Here is a 19,594-nt window from a genome sequence, read left to right on the forward strand (position 1 = left end):
GGAAAAAAAAAAAAAAAAAAAAAAAAAAAAAAAAAAAAAAAAGGAATTGTAAACGCAAAGGGTGGAAGTGGACCCATTGAGAAACAGCAAGGAGATGGTGACACTGGAGAAGAGGGAACAGGCAAGTAGCAAGTGAGGTCAGAGAAGTAAAGGAGCCAGGTCTGTCAGGGCCCACAGCTTCTGTATTGACTTCGTTTATTCTCTGAGGGAGATGAGGAGACTGGAAGTTTTGAGAAGAGGAGACGTGCTCTATACTCATGTCTTAATAGGACACTTGAGCTGCTGCTGAGAATAAAGGATGTTGTCCTAAGGACAGAGAAGCTGCAGAAGTCCTAGGATCCTGGATGTATTCTGAAGTGGAGCCAATAGAATTCTTTGTGCTGATGTGGAGAGTGAACAAGTTTCCTGACTTATTGAGAAGGAGAAAACTGCAAGGAGCAAGTTTGGCCCGAAAGATTAGAAGCTGGGTTTGGACAGGTAGAAAGGAAACTTCAAGTGGAATGCTTTGCAAGAAAAGAGAATGAAAGAATTCTAAACTTTCTGACAGACCTTTTCAAGGATTGATTAGCCTCAGAAAAGTAAAAAGCAGATTTAAATATCCTCTGCTGTTAGGGATCCTTGGGCTGACGTTTTGGAGGCACGAAATTGCGCGATTTGTTCCCATTCTAAATGGCTAGAAGTGCTTTCTTACTTTCTCAAGGCTTGCTTTTTATCCCTTTGTTCCCTCTCTTGCTTCCAAGCTGTCAGGTACTTTTCTTCTCATCTGCTCATGTACTTATCTGGCCTACACCCACTCCCCACTTTCTAATTCCCTGGAAGCTTGCTTGGAACCCGGAGAAATACTCTAATTCTCCAATGGATAAGGCTCTCTGCAGGGTGAAGCCTTACTTCCTGGTTCTCAGGAAAAACGTTTCATTTCGTAAAAGGGCTCACGGAGCACACAGCCTGGGAGTTGAGAAACTTGAGGCGAGGTCCGACTGAGCCACCAAATGGCCGGGGGACACCGTCCCACGCCAGGGACCCACCCAAATCCGTATCCTGGAACGAGCTCTGTCCACGCAACCTACTTCCTCTCTAGCTGTTCTCACTTTGATAACAAGGCGATTTCCGTGCCGCAGCGGTCCCCTCAACAACCTTGAATCAGAGAGACAGAGGCCGCGGCGCAGACCTCGGCCGAACTCAGATGAAGGAGGCGCGCAGGCCAGGAATTCCTTACCTGCCCGGGCGGGGCCGTGCGGCGTGGGATGGGTGCCGCGCGGCCGAGCGCGCGCCCACAGAACTAGCGCTCCAGGAAGAGCTGGGGCGGGGAGGGGCGGGCCCTACTCGGCAGGCCACGCCCCAGAACACGCCCTTCCCCGTTCCCGATTCCTCTTGGCACCTCCAGGGGGCTCCACAATGTGAGAAACTCCACGTCTCCCGTAGGGCGCTTCTTTACGTGGGAGCCTGCCCTTTAAATACGTCCTTGTCGGAGGCTGAAAAAGGTAGGGCTTCCGGGCATGCGCACTGGGTTGTGCCGAGGAGTGCCTTCACCTGGATTCGAGGTAGACCGGGTTGAGCTGCTTGCGCGATGTGGGGATTGTGTCTGGGGTGATGACAGTGTCGGCATGGAGGATCCCGACCCTTTGTCCCAAGAGAAGGGCGACGTGGGCCAGTGTCGCGCCTCGGGACGAGCTGAGGCTGGGGAGAGGGAGGAAGGGAAACGAGTAGAGCGGCTGGCAATGTCGGGGATACCTTTGGACGTGCTGGAAGGCAGCGCCGCTGGAGGCTTTAGGTCTGCGGAGTGGTAGCATTCGGGGGAGTGAGTTCGACGGAACTTGGGCCATTGGTGAAGGAAGAGCATGAAGGAAAACGAGCTACCTTTCTCCATTTCTAACACCTTCCCAGGATCCCTTTTCAACCAACAGTTCCTCAAACACGGGCTGGTCAAACCACCCTCCGCCCCGCACTCTCACCAGCAGATTCTGCACCTTCGTGCTTAACTCCATGTGGGCTCCTTGGCTGTCCTCCAGCTCGGTTCCGCTCTTTTGCTCAGATGCTTGGCTGGAGCTCACTCGTCGTTACATTTTCCGCAATTTTTTCTACCTGTTTCACTAACTTAGAATGTCTTCGTATCTTCCTCCCTTTTTTCTAGGGGAAGAAAATATCGTTATTCTTTCAAGGCCAATCCCTACAGCTGTGTCCTTGATCACATTGTTTCTCATTTCCTCTCTTACTCCATCAAATGCATCCTGCTCAGTTGCTAGAGTCATCTTACTAAAGCATTTTTTTGGACTGTGTCGCTTTTCTACTCAAACATTTCTAGTGGCCATCCATTGACCACCCAATAGATTCGAAGTCCTTGGCGGGGCATTCAGTGTCTTCCACAGTCTGGCACTAATCCAGCTGTATTTTCCAGAACTGTACTAGAAACGTCCCCCCGCCCCCCCCCCCCTACTGCTCTGTATCTGGGCTGTTTACTTTTCTGTAACACACTGCATATTTTGTTTGCACGTTACTATGTCTCTGCCTCACTTCTATCTCTTGAACCATTTCAAGGAGGTCATTTCTTGCATTTTGCCTCTCCTGAGTGTCATAGGCAAAAGTGATCCTTCTTTCTTCCTCTTCACTCTTACAGCTCTGATTTTGTACTAGTTGTTTCATTTATTCAACAATCAGTATTGATTGTAGACCTGTGTGCATGGCATTGTTCTAAATGTGGGATAATTAGTAGTGAATAAGGCAGACAAATTTCCTGCTCACATGGAGCTAACATTCTAGTTGGGGGAAATAAACAATAAATAATAAAGAAAAAACAACTAGAAATACTTTGCAGAAAGCTAAATAGGATTGGAATATAGGGTCCAGAATCTTAAATGTCTTTGGAAGCCAGGGTAAGTAATTTGGATTTTATTATAAATGTGATTAGAGGGCTTTAGACAGGGTTGCAATGGGATTTAATTTACCTTTTAAACACCGTCTGGCTGCTATGTGGAGAATGGACTATAGAGGGCTAATACTAAAAACAGGGATTAGAGACCTGTACAATGTCTAAGAATTTGGGGAATGGAAATATTAAAGTAGTGGTGATGAAAAGATGGTGGAAGTGATCACAGAATTGGATGCTTAAAGTTGGTGCAGTTTTTGGTAATGAGAAAGTCAACGTTATCATCAAGGAAATGAGTGACCAACATGAAGCAGAGGTGGGAGGTTAAGGTTGAGACTGAGAAACTGAGGAGCCAAGCTGCTAAATGGATGATTCATATGGACAATCAGGAAAGTCATGCTGGATAAGAAGATAGTGAGCCAGAAGTCATCAGTGAATGGAGTTGTCAGGGGATCAGAGAGAGGATGGCAGCAGATGGTAGAGCCTGATGACATGATCTTCAAAGGAATTGGGGTTTTTGGAGCTAGAAGGGAAAAAAGGTTTGGAAGGAGCAGTGGAAAACAAAATATTTACAACTTCCAGGTCTAAGGTAGATGTGTGTGAAAGGAAAAATAGCCTTTGCGTGAGAGGACTACAGAAGAAGCATCTTGGGGACACGGCCAAGTTTCAAGTAGGGCAAGATACCAAGGGGACTGGGCAGGAAATTAAAGAATTAGGGAAAATAAATAGATCCTTATATATTCTCTAGGATATTAGGGTATAAAGAATTTGCTGTGACTTCTACATGGCACAATGGAAAGGATTTAGAAGGGGGGTGGTTTGCTAAATTGATTCAGAATTAGTAGAATACATTGTAGAAAATAGGATGAAGGTCCAGATGATAATTTACCTGGAGAGTGTGGATAATACAAAGAAGTGGGTAGTATGCAGCCCCTGGGCAATTTTTGTTTCCTGCAGCTCCGTGTGGTATGGTAGCCATGGGTTGTATGAGAAGTAAGTGAAGGATTCCTCATAGTACTGTTCTCTTGTCTACTGCTCCAAGAAAGTGCTGTAAGGGCTTCTTCTCTCGGATGTCAGTGACATAGTTCGAATTTTCCTCTGGGTCAACCTCAAAATTTTTATCTGTCCTCATGCGGGATTTAGAGAAGGCTTAAGGTCCAGTACTAACTTAAGCCTACCTTGAAATATAATCAAATTGCAAGTTAATAATTAGAAATTCATTTACCTATCAGTTTAGACTATTTCTTTCATCTTGTCCTCTCTCCTGTCTCTAACGCCTAACATATAAACATCTAGCCACAAATTCTCTGGAATTAGCTGGAAATTTTAGGCTCCCGGGATGGGATTTGGACAAATCATGGTAAACAGTCCTATGTTCTTGTCTCTTCTTTTTGAGCTTACAAATAATATTTTTAAGGTAAACTTGAAGTTGACTTATTTTAATCCTGGATGATAGATGGAAACCTGGAGTGAGTAAAGATTCAAATTACAAATTACTAGTTGCACCAGAAATAGTTTGCTAATTAATTCTTATTGGTGTAGGAGAGTCAAAGTACATATAACATATATTCATAAATTAATGTATGAAAGGAGTCAGAATTGAAAGGGAGACAGTTAAATAAATCCCGCAAACGTATTTTTTTGTTGTTGTCTACAATTTCTCTTTCTGGTAACTGACTGCTTCTTTGTTTCTTTTGTAGGTTTTATTTAAAAATGGAAGAGGATACAGATTATAGAATCAGGTTTAGTTCTTTGTGTTTCATTAATGATCATGTTGGATTTCATGGCACGATAAAAAGATCACCAAGTGACTTTATTGTTGTTGAGATTGATGAACAGGGACATTTAGTTAATACAGCCACTAATGAACCTGTCTACGAAATTAGTAAAATATTACCTGAGCCAAATAATTTTGCCAAAAAACCAAAACTAGATCTTCAAAATGTATCCTTTGAAGATGGAAAAAAACAAGAAGTTAATACTTTGGCTAGATGCTCTGATGGTGACCAAAATCATCAGTCTGGTTCAGAAAAGGAAGATAGTATCAATGGAGGAACTTCCGAATGTGAAGAAAAGGCTGATGTATTAAGCTCCTTTTTAGATGAAAGAACTAATGAATTATTGAATCAGTTTGCCTCTGATGTAAAAGAGAAGTGGACTTCTAAAACTGAGCCAATTGGACCATCTCCTGAATTCTCAGTAGGCAGAATCCTTGACAAAAACCAGAGGGCTATTTTGCATAGTGCTATTAGGCAGAAATTTCCTTTTTTGGTAACTGTAGGAAAAAACAGTGAAATTGTTGTAAAACCGAATCTTGAGTATAAAGAACTCTGTCACTTGGTATCTGAAGAAGAAGCATTTAACTTTTTTAAGTATTTGGATGCAAAGAAAGAAAATTCCAAATTTACCTTTAAACCTGATACAAATAAAGACCACAGAAAAGCTGTCCACCATTTTGTCAACAAAAAGTTTGGAAACCTTGTGGAAACCAAATCTTTTCCTGAACTGAATTACAGTGCTGCTAATCCAAATGTAGTAATAACTGTAAGATTTCGGGAAAAAGCACACAAACAAAAGCACAGGAAAAGTTCTCTTCTTGAACGTGAGGAAAGAAAAGCTATATATACAGGTAATTTAATAATAATCATAATCATTTTCTTGGATAAGCTTAAGTTTAAACTTGTGTGAAAGTTGAATAATTTCAAATGAATTGAATAGTCTTGGTCAGAGATATTGGAAAGAATGTATGCTTTACATGTAGTAAGAGGAATTGCTGATAAGTGATCTAAGCAGCGGTAGGAATTCTCATTTATTCTGTTACTTAACAGAAAATAAAGCCTTTCAAATTGCACTGAATGTAAAAAGTATCTTTATTGATTAGTGTAGTTAACACAGACATTTATAGTTAACATAGTCTCAAATGTGTAAAGTTGAAGCAATTATTTTGAGTTTAGTAAGTTTCATTTAAGGTAAACCCTGATTTCATATTTTGAAAGTCATCTTAATTAAAATTAAGTACAGATGCTCCTAGACTTACGATGGGGTTATGTCCAGATAACTCTATCATAAATTGAGAATATTGTAAGTTGAGAATGCATTTAATACACCTAGCCTACCAAACATCATAGCTTAACTAGCCTACCTTAAATGTGCTCAGAAAACTTACATTAGCTTATGGTTCCAACACAAAGACTGTTTTATAATAAAGTGTTGAATATCTCATGTAATTTATTGAATACTGTACTAAAAGTGAAAAACAGAATAGTTGTGTGGGTACTCCAAGTCTAATTTCTGCTGCGTGCATGCTGCTTTCACACCATTGTAAAACCAAGAAATTGTTAAATCAACCCATCATAAATCAGCGACCGTCTGTATTTGGAGGTAAAATGAATATGTTTGGAAAAGTGAAGAGAATACCTTGTAATCCAAAACAAATTTCCCTACCCAAAGTAGGGAACCTGAAAACTTGCTATGTCAGTCTTCTAGAGAAGATGTACTCAAACTTTAGCATCTGTCATAATCACCAAAAGTTCTTGTTAAAATGGATTTCTAAGCCCCAATCCCAGTTTCAAATTCAGAAGGTTTGGGGTGGGGCTTTCGCAAATTCCCAGGTGATGCTTTTTCTGCTGGTCTGGGACTACATTTTAAGAATCACTGTTTTACAGGCATATGTTTAATTCCTAGGATGGATGGAACTGATGAAATCTCACTGTACAAGTCTAGCTGTCCGAGTTCAATTGGCCTATATTCTACTAAAAGGATGGGAGGTGTTTCAGATGGCCATATTTTGTACATTTATTTAACAAAGCATTTAAGATAAAACCAGCAACCCAAATTTCCACAGATGTTTGGCACAGAAACAGGATTGTACTGTGTAGGGACTCTGGGTGTAAATGAAAAGAGTTTGGACTTTGCAGCTATCTGAGTTTGATTCATATTATGACTTTAGTTCACAAAAAGATTTATGAAATTTTTAATATCTTTAAGACTGAATTTCCACAAATATATAAATGAGAAAAATAATGCAATGGGCAAGTTACTTAACAATTCATAACTTTAGGTTATACTTTGAAAATGGGATAGTAGTAAAGCCTAACTCACAAGTGCTCTAAAAATTTAATGACATATAGTCATGTGGTGCTTAATGGGAATACATCCTGAGAAATGCATTGTTAGGTGATTTTGTTGCTGTGCAAACATAGAGTGTACTTACACAAACCTAGATGGTATTGCCTACTACACACCTTGGCTATATTGTATAGCCACTGTCACATACGTGGTCCTTTGTTGATCAAAACATCCTATGTGGCACATGACTATAATTAATGCAATTGTAGTATGTAATAGTTCCTCAAATGTTAGCATCTTTTTCCCTCCTGCTAATTTCTGTCTGGTTGTGTGACTTCCCTTTTCCATGAGAAAGCTGCTAGTATACGACTTGATACATTAGGCATGCAGTAAATATTAACAGATAAATCTATTTTGAAAGAAAAACAATACTACCTTTACATGTAGGGAGAGGAATTTAATCAGCTCTAAAAATTCTTATTTATTTTATATTACTTGGAATTCTAACTATTAATTTGGGTAATGAGTCAAAAAATTGTGGAAACTTCTTATATCTAAGTTTAAATTAGTTTTGCTGAAGCTGTGAATAGTTAGAGGGACATTTTAAAAGGAGGAATTGATGGTTCACCAGAGAACAGTATGGAAACATCGGGATACCTACAAGGTCAAGAACAAAGAAAAAGACGAACATAAATTTTGCCCATCTTACACTTTGTTTAGGCAACCTTTTATAGCAATCAAAATAGTTCATTTAAAAAATATTTAACAGGTAGACCTATCTAAAAAATAGAACACATTTAAAAAAAAATTTTATGTTTATTTTTTAATTGTGGTAAAATATACGTAATACAAATTTTAATATTTTAATCATGTTTAAGTGTAGAGTCCAGTGGCATTAAGGACATTCACATTGTTGTACAACCATCATCACCATTCCTCTCCAGAATTTTTTCATCTTCCCAAACTGAAACTTCATCCCCATTAAACAATCTCATCTTCCCCTCAGCTCCTGGCTAGCACCATTTTGCTTTCTGTTTCTATGAATTTGACAACTATAGACACATCATGTAAGTGGAATCATACAATTATTTGTCCTTTTGTGATGGGCTTATTTCACTTAGAATAATGTCTAAAAGGTTCATTTGTGCTATAGCATGTGTTAGAATTTTCTTCCTTTTTAAGGTTGAATAATATCTCGTTGTATGCATTTACCATTTTTTATTTATCCATCCACCTGCCAATAGACACCGGTTGCTTCCACCTTTAAGGTGTTATGAATAATACTGCTGTGAATGTTGTTGTACAAGTTTCTATTCAAGTCCTAGCTTTCAGTTCTTTTGGGTATATACCCAGAAGTGGAATTGCTGAATCATATAGTAACTCTGTATTTAATTTTTTTCAGGAAATGCCATACTATTTTCCTAGAACACTTTTTGAAGAAGCAGTTCTATGAAAGACTTAAACATCGAGTGAAATTTTCATTTTAGATATTGCATTTCCCAGCTCTAGAAGTTTCATTTGGCTCTTTCTTAGGTCTTCAATTTCTGTCCTTATTATGTTCATATTTTTCTTTAATCTTTGAAGCTATTTTTTAATAGGTATTTACAAATATTTATGTGCCAATTCCCTCTCTGTCATTTCTGGGTCTGTGTCTATTGACTGACCTTTACTTGGGTTATAGGTCGCATCTTCCTGCTTCTTTGTATGTCTAGTAATCTTTTTTGGAGACCAAACATTGTGAATGTTTCTTTGTTCAGTATCTGGATTATGTTGTCTTCTTTTAAAGAGTGTTGAACTCTGTTTTAGCAGGTAGAAAGCAATTTGCAGATGCATTTGAGGCTTCATTTTAAGTTTTATTAAAGGAGATCTAGAGTAGGCTTTACTCTAGGGCCATTATATAAGGGGACCTCAAAAAGTTCATGGAAAAATGGAACTAAAAGGTAAAAACAAAAATATAGGCTTTATTTCTCAACGTAAGCTCCCTCAAGTTCAAGATACTTTAGTAAGTGATGATACTAGGTTTTTAGTATAAATAAGAACTGAAGGTCCTGGGAATTTAACTATGTCAATTCAATGAAGTCTTTTTTTAAATTTTTAACTGATGAAAAATAGATGCCCTTTAAAGATTTTTTTAAATTATGAGACAAAAGTCAGCAGGAGCCAAATCAAAACTGTAAGGTAGATGCCTAATGATTTCCCATCTAAACTCTCACAAAATTGCCCTTGTTGTGATGAGAAGAAGGAGCAGGAGCATTATTGTGGTGGAGAAGGACTCTCTGGTGAAGCTTTCCTGGGCATTTTTCTGCTAAAGCTTTGGCTAACTTTTTGCAAAACATTCATAATAAGCACATATCATTCTTTGGCCCTCCAGTAAGGCAACAAGTATAATGTCTTGAGTATTCCACAAAACTGTTGCCATGACCTTTGCTCTTGACCAGACTGCTTTTGCTTTGATGGTCCACTTTCACCTCTTGTTAACCATTGCTTTGACTGTGCTTTGTATTCAGGATTGTACTGGTAAAGCCATGTTTCAGCTCCTGTTACAATTCTTTGATGCTTTAAGATATTGATTCTACTTGTTTAAAATTTTCATTGAGAACTCTGCTCTTGTCTGCAGCTGATCTGGGCACAACAGTTTTGGCACCCATTGAGTGGAAAGTTTGCTCAACTGTAATTTTTGTCAGAATTGTATAAGCTGAGCCAGTTGAGATGTCTATGGTGTTGGCTATTGTTTCTGCTGTTACTTGTCAGTCCTCTTCAATTAGGGCACAAACAAAGATTAATTTTTTTCCTCGCAAACTGATGTGGATGGTCCACTGCTGTGGGCTTCATCTTCAACATTGTCTTGTTCCTTCTTAAAATGATTTATACATTTGTAAACTGCTAATTTCTTTGGGGCATTGTCCCCTTAAACTTTTATAAAGCATTAATGATTTCCTCATTCTTCCATCCAAACTTCACCGTGATTTAATGTTTGTTCTTGCTTTAATTTTGACAGAATTCATGTTATTCTAATAGGGCTGTTTTCAACTGATGTCTTATCCTTCTTTAGTGCCTCAAACTAGATCCTGTTCAGACGTGTTATATCAAGTTAGTACAAGTTTATTTTGGGCAAAAAAATTTTGAAATTCATGCTTAGTTTTTTCATAATATGCACTTTCCATGAACATTTTGAAGACCCCCTCATATAGCTTTGCTACTGTAACATGATCATTCAGTTAACTTTGCTGAATGTCCTTGCTATTTAATTAGATTGCTCCTCTCTGGCTGGTCTGCAGCCTTTTATAGCCTCTGGCAGGTTACAAGTGGTTTATACTTCTTTGTCCAGCTGGTGGAGTGTGGTAGCCAGCAGATGTGGCAGAAGTGATAGTGACTTCTGAGGCCAAATCATTGTTTCACATCACTCTGATGGCAGCACAACACCTTGAAAACACTCAAGAAGCCCTGTGGAGAAAAACTGAGACTTCCCACCAATAGTCAGTGCCAACTTAACCACCAATGTGAGTGTATCACCTTGGAAGTGTATCCTCCACCTTCAGCCAATATTTGACTGCAACTTCACAGCAGACCTCAAGCCAGAACCGCCTAACTCCTGAATTCCTGACCCATGGAAACTTTGGGATAGTGTATCATTCTGCATGGGTTGCTGTCACAAAATACCATAGACTGGATGGTATTTACAATTTCTGGCTTACACACATTTTCTCACAGTCTGAAGAATGAAAGTCTAAGATCAAGCTGCCAGCAGGGTTAATGTCTTGGGTTGCAGATGGCCACCTTCTTGCTCACATGCCCTTTTCATTGTGTGCACAGAGAGAGAGAGAGAGCTCTGGTGTCTCTTCTTATAAGGATACTAATTGTATTGGATCAAGGCTCCACCCTTAAGACCTCATTTAACCGTACTTACTTCCTTAGAGGTCCCACCTCCGAAGCAGTCACATTGAGGGTTAGGGTTTCAACATATGGATTTGGGGCAGGATGGGGAGGGGACAAAAACATTCAGTCCCTAACAAATAGTAGATGATTATTGTTTTATGTCATTAAGATGGAGTGATTTCTTTGTAATATTTGGTAACTGATAGAGATTTTGGTATCAGAAGTGAGTTGCTGCTGTAATGAAAGCCTAAAATGTGATAGCAATGCCTTCAGGACCTATTGGCAGGCAGAAGTTAGAAGGTCCCTCAAGGAAGCTGTCAATGAGAGTTTAAAGAAACGTAAGGAAAATATTGTCATAACCTGGAAGAAAGGTGTTCTTGTTATGTAGCTCCAGAAAACTTAGCAATACTTTTGCTTGCAGTAAAATGGAAAGTAAAATACCAACCAAATAAGGCATGCTCTGAGATTTCCAGGCAGCGTATTGAAGGTGCAACCTTACTTTTTACTGCTTATAGTAAAATTTTGAACACTGTACTTGCTGTGCTCAAAATGTGTTTTTTTCTTGTTGTTTGGCATTGCTGGTTTTTTTGTTTTTTTTTTAATTCCCAGCTTCTCCAGGTAGCACATGATGTTTAAATTAAGAAATATCTTCCAGGCAAAGAGAAAATCTATGGCTTCATCAGGACAATGTGCTCTGACAAGAAAATATAGGATGTCATTGTAAAATCCTTTGTTAACATTTCAGAAAGATCTGTAACGGTGCCTCATAGAATGGTTCAGACAGACAAAAGGCCTCTCAGGACTTTAAGGGCATGACTCATGGATCTCCTGTGTTAAACAGTAGTACTAGGAATTTTAGGGGGATTTTTGTCTGCAACTACAGTCTTGAGAAGAGAAGGATTTATTTTGAAAAAACTTGAATGTATCTTTTGTCTAACAAAAAATCATTACAAATCATTACAAGTAGTCACAACAAATCGTTACCGGATATTGGTAAGGCTGTTCTAATAAAGGAAATATCAACATATACCTGGCTAGATTTAGGATTGCTACGGACCAGTGACTTCTAGACATTTCCGTTTTTCCCTCAGTTTGAACAAGGAGTCTATGGTTCTTGTCCCAGGTATATCCCAACATTTTAAGGTGTGTAGAAATCAGATTTGTCTCTTCATTTCACAGTCCTTCTTAACCTTCAGATCAAGAAAAATTGTAATTGAGGATCTGAATTTAAGAGAATGGCATTCCAGGCGACTTATTCGTATGTGGACCTAATTTAGATGAAGAGATCCTAGAATCTGAGCTGTTGTCTTAACGGGATGAGTCTTTGGGGCCTTGGGAAAGAATAAGTGTATTTTGAATAAAGTATTAGAGCAGAAGATGGATTATTTCTCAACATTCAGTATGGCTCCCAGTGATCTTCTCCTCTTATTCACACAGGCTGGCCTGAGTGACCAGTAGAATAGGGACAGAAGTGATGGTGTGTGATGTGACTTCTGAGGCTAGGTCATAAAAGTATTGTACTTTTCATCCACTTTTTAAAAAATTGCTCACTCTGGGGAAAGCCAGCTACTATACTGTGAAGACACTCAAGCAACCTTTTGGAAAGGAACTAAAGCCTCTCACCAACAGCCAAAACCACCTTGCCAGCCATGTGAGTGAGCATTTTTAGACATGGTTCTTCCAGTTCCTTTCAGGCTTTTAATTAACTGCTGCCTCATCTAATTGCAACCTCATGAGAGAGAAAACACCAAACCAAGGTGCTCTTGAATTCCAGACCAAAACCATGAGATAAAGGAATATCACGAACCACTATGCTTTGAGATGATTTGTTACACAACATTAGGTAAATAATACATAGCGTTTAGTCCTCAACATGGGCAAATTACTAATCAGCAACAAGCTTGAGGGACCATTTCTACAGAATTCTGGAACTCTTCGGCATTTCTTCTTCTATTCTGGTACTCAGCCCTGTGAATTCCAGCCCACTCGGCATTCCTGAATTCCACTCTCTACCCTCTTAACTCAGCTCTATCTGGATCCTTCCTCCCTGTGCTATGATCCAGAAAGTACTTCTAGACAGAAAACCAGGGTACTTTAGGACTCACCTCATTGTTTTCCTTTTCTTTTGGATCACAATTCTGTGGTGCCTGTTCCCCAGTCTCTTAGAAACTGCTGTTTTCGTTAAGTTTTGTCCAGTTTTCTATTTGTTCACAGTGGGAGGTCATCTGTTACCAATTAATCCAACATGGCTTGAAGTGGGTCTCTAAAATTAAATTTTAAAATGTAGTATAGTTGGTTTTCTTTCTAATACTTCACTTGTTCCAAGCAATTAAGAAAATGTTATAAATCTTATAAAGTCATAAATTTAATGACCTTTAAGTTTTTGTAAATGTTTCCGTATTGTTTACTAACTTAAATAAAATTAAATGTGAAAAGACTAATTTAAATCAATTAAATATTTTTAATTCGAACTACAGGTCTCATTCTCTTAAACATTCAAATACATAAACTTCTATGCAGATTAACATAATAATGTCATGGATTTTGTTCTCTTAAATATTTCTACACTAAATTCTAAATCTTCATGATAGAAAAATGCTTATGCACTCAGAATAAGCAGCAACAAACTGATGTCTCAAACAAGTCACGGGTTCCTTCTTATGCAGCTAGGCTTCCCTAATGACATGCCCAAGATTGTCAGGGACAGATTTAACACACTGAACTCAAGTTATTAATGACCTACACTGCTGGCCCAGAACTCCCAGTCAATGGGGTGACAAACATAAAGAGATAAATTATGATATTCAGTGTTAAGTGTCATGATATAGATCGTGATAACTTGTGGAGACATGTAGGATTAAGTAATCAACTGCTTGTCAAGTTCATTTATTCATTCTTTCAGCCAACAGATAAGTGAGTACTTGTTCAAATATTCTAAAGTGAGGATATAATAGTAATAAAACAAACGTAATCCTTACTTTGGGAGTATTCAGCCTTGGAACCTGAGAAGAATTTGATGGAGAATTGCTGCTGCTGTTGGAGCGTGAAGAATGAATGGAAGCATGGCATATAGTAAATGGAGAGAACACATGTTTTAGACAGAAGGACTCAAATGTGCAAAAGTACGAAACTGTGGAAGTCTATAGTCCATCCAGGGATTACAAGAAGTCCTCTCTGTTAGGATTATAGGATATACGAATGGAAGTGGCACATTTGGAGACTAGAAAGGTCAATTTGGGCCAAATATGAATGCCAAATTAAGGAATTTGGATTTTTTTTTTTTCTGTAACCCGTTAATGATCCAACCAGCATTTTAAAAATTACAGCTAAAATCTATGATGCTGATTTTATATTTTGATTAAAAAATACTGTTAAATTAATGATTTGGTTTATTATATTAACTTGTTAGTGTGCTAAAAGTTTAATTGATGTATGGTAGCTGCTTTTTCTGTAATCCTGGATTATTTTTGTTTCAGCTTTTACACTACGAAAGGAAAATATGGAAATGTTTGAAGCAATTGGTTTTTTAGCTATCAAACTTGGTGTGATTCCTTCGGATTTTAGTTATGCAGGCCTTAAAGACAAGAAAGCCATCACCTATCAAGCAATGGTTGTTAGAAAAGTGACTCCAGAGAGGTAATAAGATATTGCTTTGTAAGATAGAATTTTACTTCTATGTTGCATCATAAGTAAATATAAGATCAAAAGCGCAGAATACTGGGAGCATATTAACCTCACTATCAGTATTAATTAATTGATTACAGGCTTACTAAGCAGTACATCATGCATTAACAATATAATTATCTTCTAAATAGAGTTATATTCTAAATTTACAATGAAAATATAGCAAGTTTTAGGATAGGAACTTTGAAAAGCAGCAGATTTAAAATAGCGAAATTGTTTCTAAACATCCTGTACTATATTCAAATGCATTTATATTCAGGAAACTGTCTTATAAGTCATTTTTTCCTAATTCTTAGGATACTTTTATGCCTTTATTATCATGGATCCTTACATATTAAGTAAATCCTCGTTTAGTAGAATGTAAAGTACTCAAATTTAGAATCCTAATCAGCTTAATCAAATTTTTGAAATATTTTTTGTAATTATAGGAGAAATACACATGTATTGTAGATTCAGAAAATAGTAAAAAGTTAAATCATTAATATTCTACTACAATAATATCTTGATCTATTTCTTTTCAGACTTTTTTCAGAGACTACACCACACATATCACACAAAGACATTGATTATATATATGAAAATCATACTGCATATGCAGTTTTATTTTACTTTTTAAAATAAAATAATATTGTTATATGAAAATTTATGTCATGGAATATTTCAAAATCATGCTCATCATATAGACTAATTTGTTTAACATTCCCCTGTGTGTGAAAACAGAAATTCTTTGTAATTTTTCACTGTAAATAACACTGTGATTAGGGCTGGCTGGTTAGCTCAGTTGGTTAGAGCGCAGTGTTAAAACACCAAGGGTTCATATCTCCATACCGGCCAGCTGCCAAAAAAAAATCCAAAACCAACCAAACAAAGATAATACTGTTATTAATATTCTTGTATTTAAATCATAGATACTTTCCTTTAGAAAGTATCTAAATTTCAAAAAGTTGAGAAATTGGGCCAAAATCCAGCCTAATTTAATGTGATATTGATATATCAATCCTTAGTTACCAGATGTTTGTGCCCACTGTTTGCAAGTAGACTCTTCTAAATGCTTCTAAGCTGTTACATGAGGGAGAAAAACATATATGATTTTGTCTTTATGGTGAAGAAGTGTAAGAGAGAAGGACCGTAGATGTTAAAATATGTGTAAGACAAAAGCTAGCTTTTAACTACTAAAGTTAATAAATGTTATTAGTTCCTAGGAGGAGAGATTACTTTGATTTTGCTTATGGTGCAGGTTTCTAATTACCCTTCAAGTAATAGTAGCATTTCAGCAGATGCAAAAAATCTGGATGTCTATTTGCAGGGGTAGTAAACTAATAAGACAGTTTGAATAAGGACTACAGAAAATATGGGTGTAAAGGAAAATTTGCATGAGCTCTTACAGAACCTTAAAAGTTATGCCAAGAACATTGGAATCTACTCTTTAAATGTAGGGGAAAAAATGAAAGATAGAGTAAAGAAGTATTCAGAGCAGAATTTCAGAAAAATCCTCTGGTGCTAATGGTTTTTCTTGCTTATGTTGGGGGAAGAAAGACTGAGAATGAAAGGAGCAGAATCTGGGGATAAGACAGGAGAACTGGTAGGAGGTTTTGTCACTTGACCTAAGAAGTCAGAAGGCCTACATAGATAGAATGATAGTGTTAATAATACATGTTCAAGTTCTTAAGATAATTCTGTTAACTAATTCTATACTATGGGTAGTTCACATTTGTAGAATATTCCAAAAACATTTTGTATTAGTATTCTGTTATAAGGGGTTGCCTGCAACTGTCATGTAAAACCTTACATTAAAATCGTTTTTAAATGTGAGATTTAACTGAGTCTATATGATGTATCACTTTCAGGCTGAAAAATATTGAAAAAGAAATTGAAAAGAAAAGAATGAATGTGTTTAATATTCGCTCTGTAGATGATTCCCTTAGACTTGGTCAGCTCAAAGGAAATCACTTTGATGTTGTCATCAGAAATTTAAAAAACCAAATAAATGATTCTGCAAACCTGAGAGAGAGAATTTTGGAGGCAATAGAAAATGTTAAGGTAAGAAAACTCACTTTTAAAATAGAATGTTACAGGAAAATCTTCATAGTCCCTTTTACGTTGAGGCAAGAAGGGAAACTTTCCTTTTTCATTTGTGCTTTTTTAGTGCATGTGTAATTATTTTTTTAAATGATCATTAGGGCCATTTGCCTTATTTTTTATTTCCTTAATACATTTTTATATTAAAATGAAACATAATCATAATTTTTAAAATATGACATATGGAGTTCCCCAGAGGAGGGGGAATAATCTATGTGCAGGAGAAGAGAGGGGTTTTTTTTGCATCTGCTATGTAGAGTAATATTTTTGTCATGAGAATTAATTTTTTTGGAAATATTGTTCAGTAATTCTTTTCAAAAATTTTTGGTTGTTATATTACTTTTCAGAATTATACACTTATTTTTCCTTTTAATCTAATTTTGAATTTTTTAATGTAAAAAAAATTGGAGTATGGCTGTGTTCCAATAAAACTTTATTTACAAAAACAAGTGTTGGCTCAGATTTGACCTGTGGGCTAAAGCTGTTTGCCAAACCCTGATCTAGATCGGTAATTCTCAACCTGGGGAGCTTTTAAAACATTTCAGCAGTCAATCTCTACGTCCAAACCAACCTAAATAATCTTCATAGTCCCTCTTAAGAGTTAACATTTTAGGAACAATTTTTCAGGGAGGAAAAAAGCAGAACTGTAAGTGGGTCAAGAAAAAAAAGGTAAAAGCCATTTGAGGGTACAGCTTAGTCATTAATATTTTTAAACAACTCCTTAAGTGATTCTACTCTACAGCCAGCATTGAGAAACACTGATCAGAGTTTCTGACCACAAAGACCTTTTTATACAACTTTATATATTTCTAGCAGGAAAACAAACAAAAATTGGTTTTAATATGCCTTACAGTCAGGAAAATATCTTCTGACTAATGCTCTTTTAAATTCATCAGTTTCACCTGTGCATAGTAGTTCTCTGATTGTATACTCTTTATATAACTTTTACCTTTTTTTCTAGACTTACTTAAAATTTAGCTTCCCCCCCCCCAAAAAACTGTTCCTAAAATGTTACTTCTTAAAAAAAGGAAGGGTTTTCTCTGAACTCTATTAGCATTTATTCCCTTTCATTTGGTTTTTATGAATAGACAGATGCCTATTACAAAATTCCCATTAGAAATAATCTTAGGGGCCGGCCTGGTGGCGCACTGCTACAGTGCGCCGCTTGGGAGCATGGCGGCGCTCCCGCCGAGGGTTCGGATCCCACATACAGACCGGTTCCCGCTCACTGGCTGAGTGAGGTGCGGGCGCAACACCGAGGGTTGCAATCCCGTGCCGGTCCCGGTCCGGTACGGGCGCGACACTGAGGGTTGCGATCCGTTGCCAGACACGAAAAAAGACAAAAAAGGAAAAAAAAAAGAAATAATCTTAAATTTAGCCAACTTTCATTTAGTTCTCATTATAAGGGAAAGGAGTTGAGAAACCCTGAAAGTAAGGAGTCTTTGAAGTTTTGTTTTTGAAGATTATATCTCTGGTAGTCAAGACCTCTCGTTATGAAATCTAAGTAATTTGAAGAGATAGTTAAAACTCTTTTGGCTACTCTAGGATATTATCTGATGTTATTTTTCCAAATGTGAAAGAATTAAAAATATTTAACTATGAAATTTAATTTTAGAAGTACTTATTTTATCTGCAGTTGATTTTTGCGAATGACATGAGGTAAGGAAGCAGTTCCTTTTGCACCATGCTTGTAAGAAATTGTCTTAGCATCTTTTATTGAACAGTCCTTGAGTTGGTGTTCAATAATTGTTGACTGAATAAATGTATACTCCCCTCATAAAATGAGTGCGGAGGACTCTTATCTTTCTAGAAGCCATATGGGCCTACTGTTTTCTTTGAGAGAACATATTTAAACACTGACCAATATCTTTAATGGTTGCAGTGGTAAATTATAATTTTCTATTTCTTTTGAGTAATGTGGCAGTTTTAAAACATGGCCTCAAAATTCACCTCCATCAAGAAATGAAGTCTGTGTTACTCACCTGGAATCTAGGTACAGAAATACCTTGACCAAGTAACTGCGGAAGTGACACCATTGTTGTGGCCCAGGCTTAAAGAAAATGAGGTGGTCTAAAGAACCAGTCGTTTAAATGTATGTATATAAGGGAGCCAGGACTTGTGGAGTTTGAAAATAAATCTGTTTTGTTGTTGTTGTTGTGCCCAATATCTCCAGACAGCAGAAGAGACTCAAAATTAGGAAAGAACTTTGGGGCAGGGATCAAATCCATGTACTAGGCAACCAATTCATTGAGTTTGCCTAGAACTTTCCTAGTTTTAGCACTGGAAGTCCCACATCCTAGGAAACCCCTCAGTAATGTGAATGGAAAGCTGACATATTTCTCAAGCATTCTTCACTGGCCTTACATTCTCTTAATTATGTGTTCTTCTTTCTGTTCTTTAACTGTACAGCATTTCTGAGACGATTTGGTTCCTATGCTTATACCGATGCTTACAGGATTCTTTTATTAAAATAAATATAAAGAGAATGATTTGATTACATACTTTGGCATTGTATTTATACACTTTTAATTTCTTGATTATTTTGTATACATAGAATAAAGGCTTTCTGAATTACTACGGCCCACAGAGGTTTGGGAAGGGAAGGAAAGTTCACACAGACCAAATCGGACTGGCATTGCTAAAGAGTGATATGGTATGGATTTTAAAATATAATCTTATCTGTTTTGTTACTTATGCTTATTACATAAGCCAGCCCCTTGCTTTCCTAATCCTAGCATATAACAACATATTATATCATTGAACAATTATTAAGCAACTACTGTATTCTTGGTATCACATTACAGGAAAGCAAACTGTGTACAATGTTTTTGTGTTTAATACTTATTTGAGACTTGACAGAGAATTGACTATCACTCTTCAAATTCTTGGTAAACAGATTTAGAGGAAGCTTACACCCTGCAATTCCAGAAATCAGGTATCAGCTCATATAAAAGATAGTAATTCACCCAAGTCCAAAGACTAAAAGGAGAACAGCAAATCTGACTAGTCTCAAATGAAACTAAA

General features: G+C 37.1%; 1 protein-coding gene across 1 annotated transcript in view; it reads left to right on the forward strand.

Moving 5' to 3' along the window:
* Positions 1-4,570: 4,570 nt before the first annotated feature.
* PUS7L (pseudouridylate synthase 7 homolog (S. cerevisiae)-like) overlaps positions 4,571-19,594 on the forward strand; it is a 28,359-nt gene continuing 13,335 nt past the window's right edge. Inside the window, exons 1-4 of the mRNA XM_008579148.1 lie at positions 4,571-5,492; positions 14,284-14,443; positions 16,339-16,531; positions 19,125-19,223. Coding sequence (XP_008577370.1) covers positions 4,577-5,492; positions 14,284-14,443; positions 16,339-16,531; positions 19,125-19,223 — 1,368 coding nt within the window. The 5' untranslated portion in view covers positions 4,571-4,576. The remainder of the gene's footprint in view (positions 5,493-14,283; positions 14,444-16,338; positions 16,532-19,124; positions 19,224-19,594) is intronic.

This window comes from Galeopterus variegatus, unplaced genomic scaffold, assembly GCF_000696425.1.
Source record: "Galeopterus variegatus unplaced genomic scaffold, G_variegatus-3.0.2 Scaffold1822, whole genome shotgun sequence".
Classification (NCBI taxonomy): domain Eukaryota; kingdom Metazoa; phylum Chordata; class Mammalia; order Dermoptera; family Cynocephalidae; genus Galeopterus; species Galeopterus variegatus.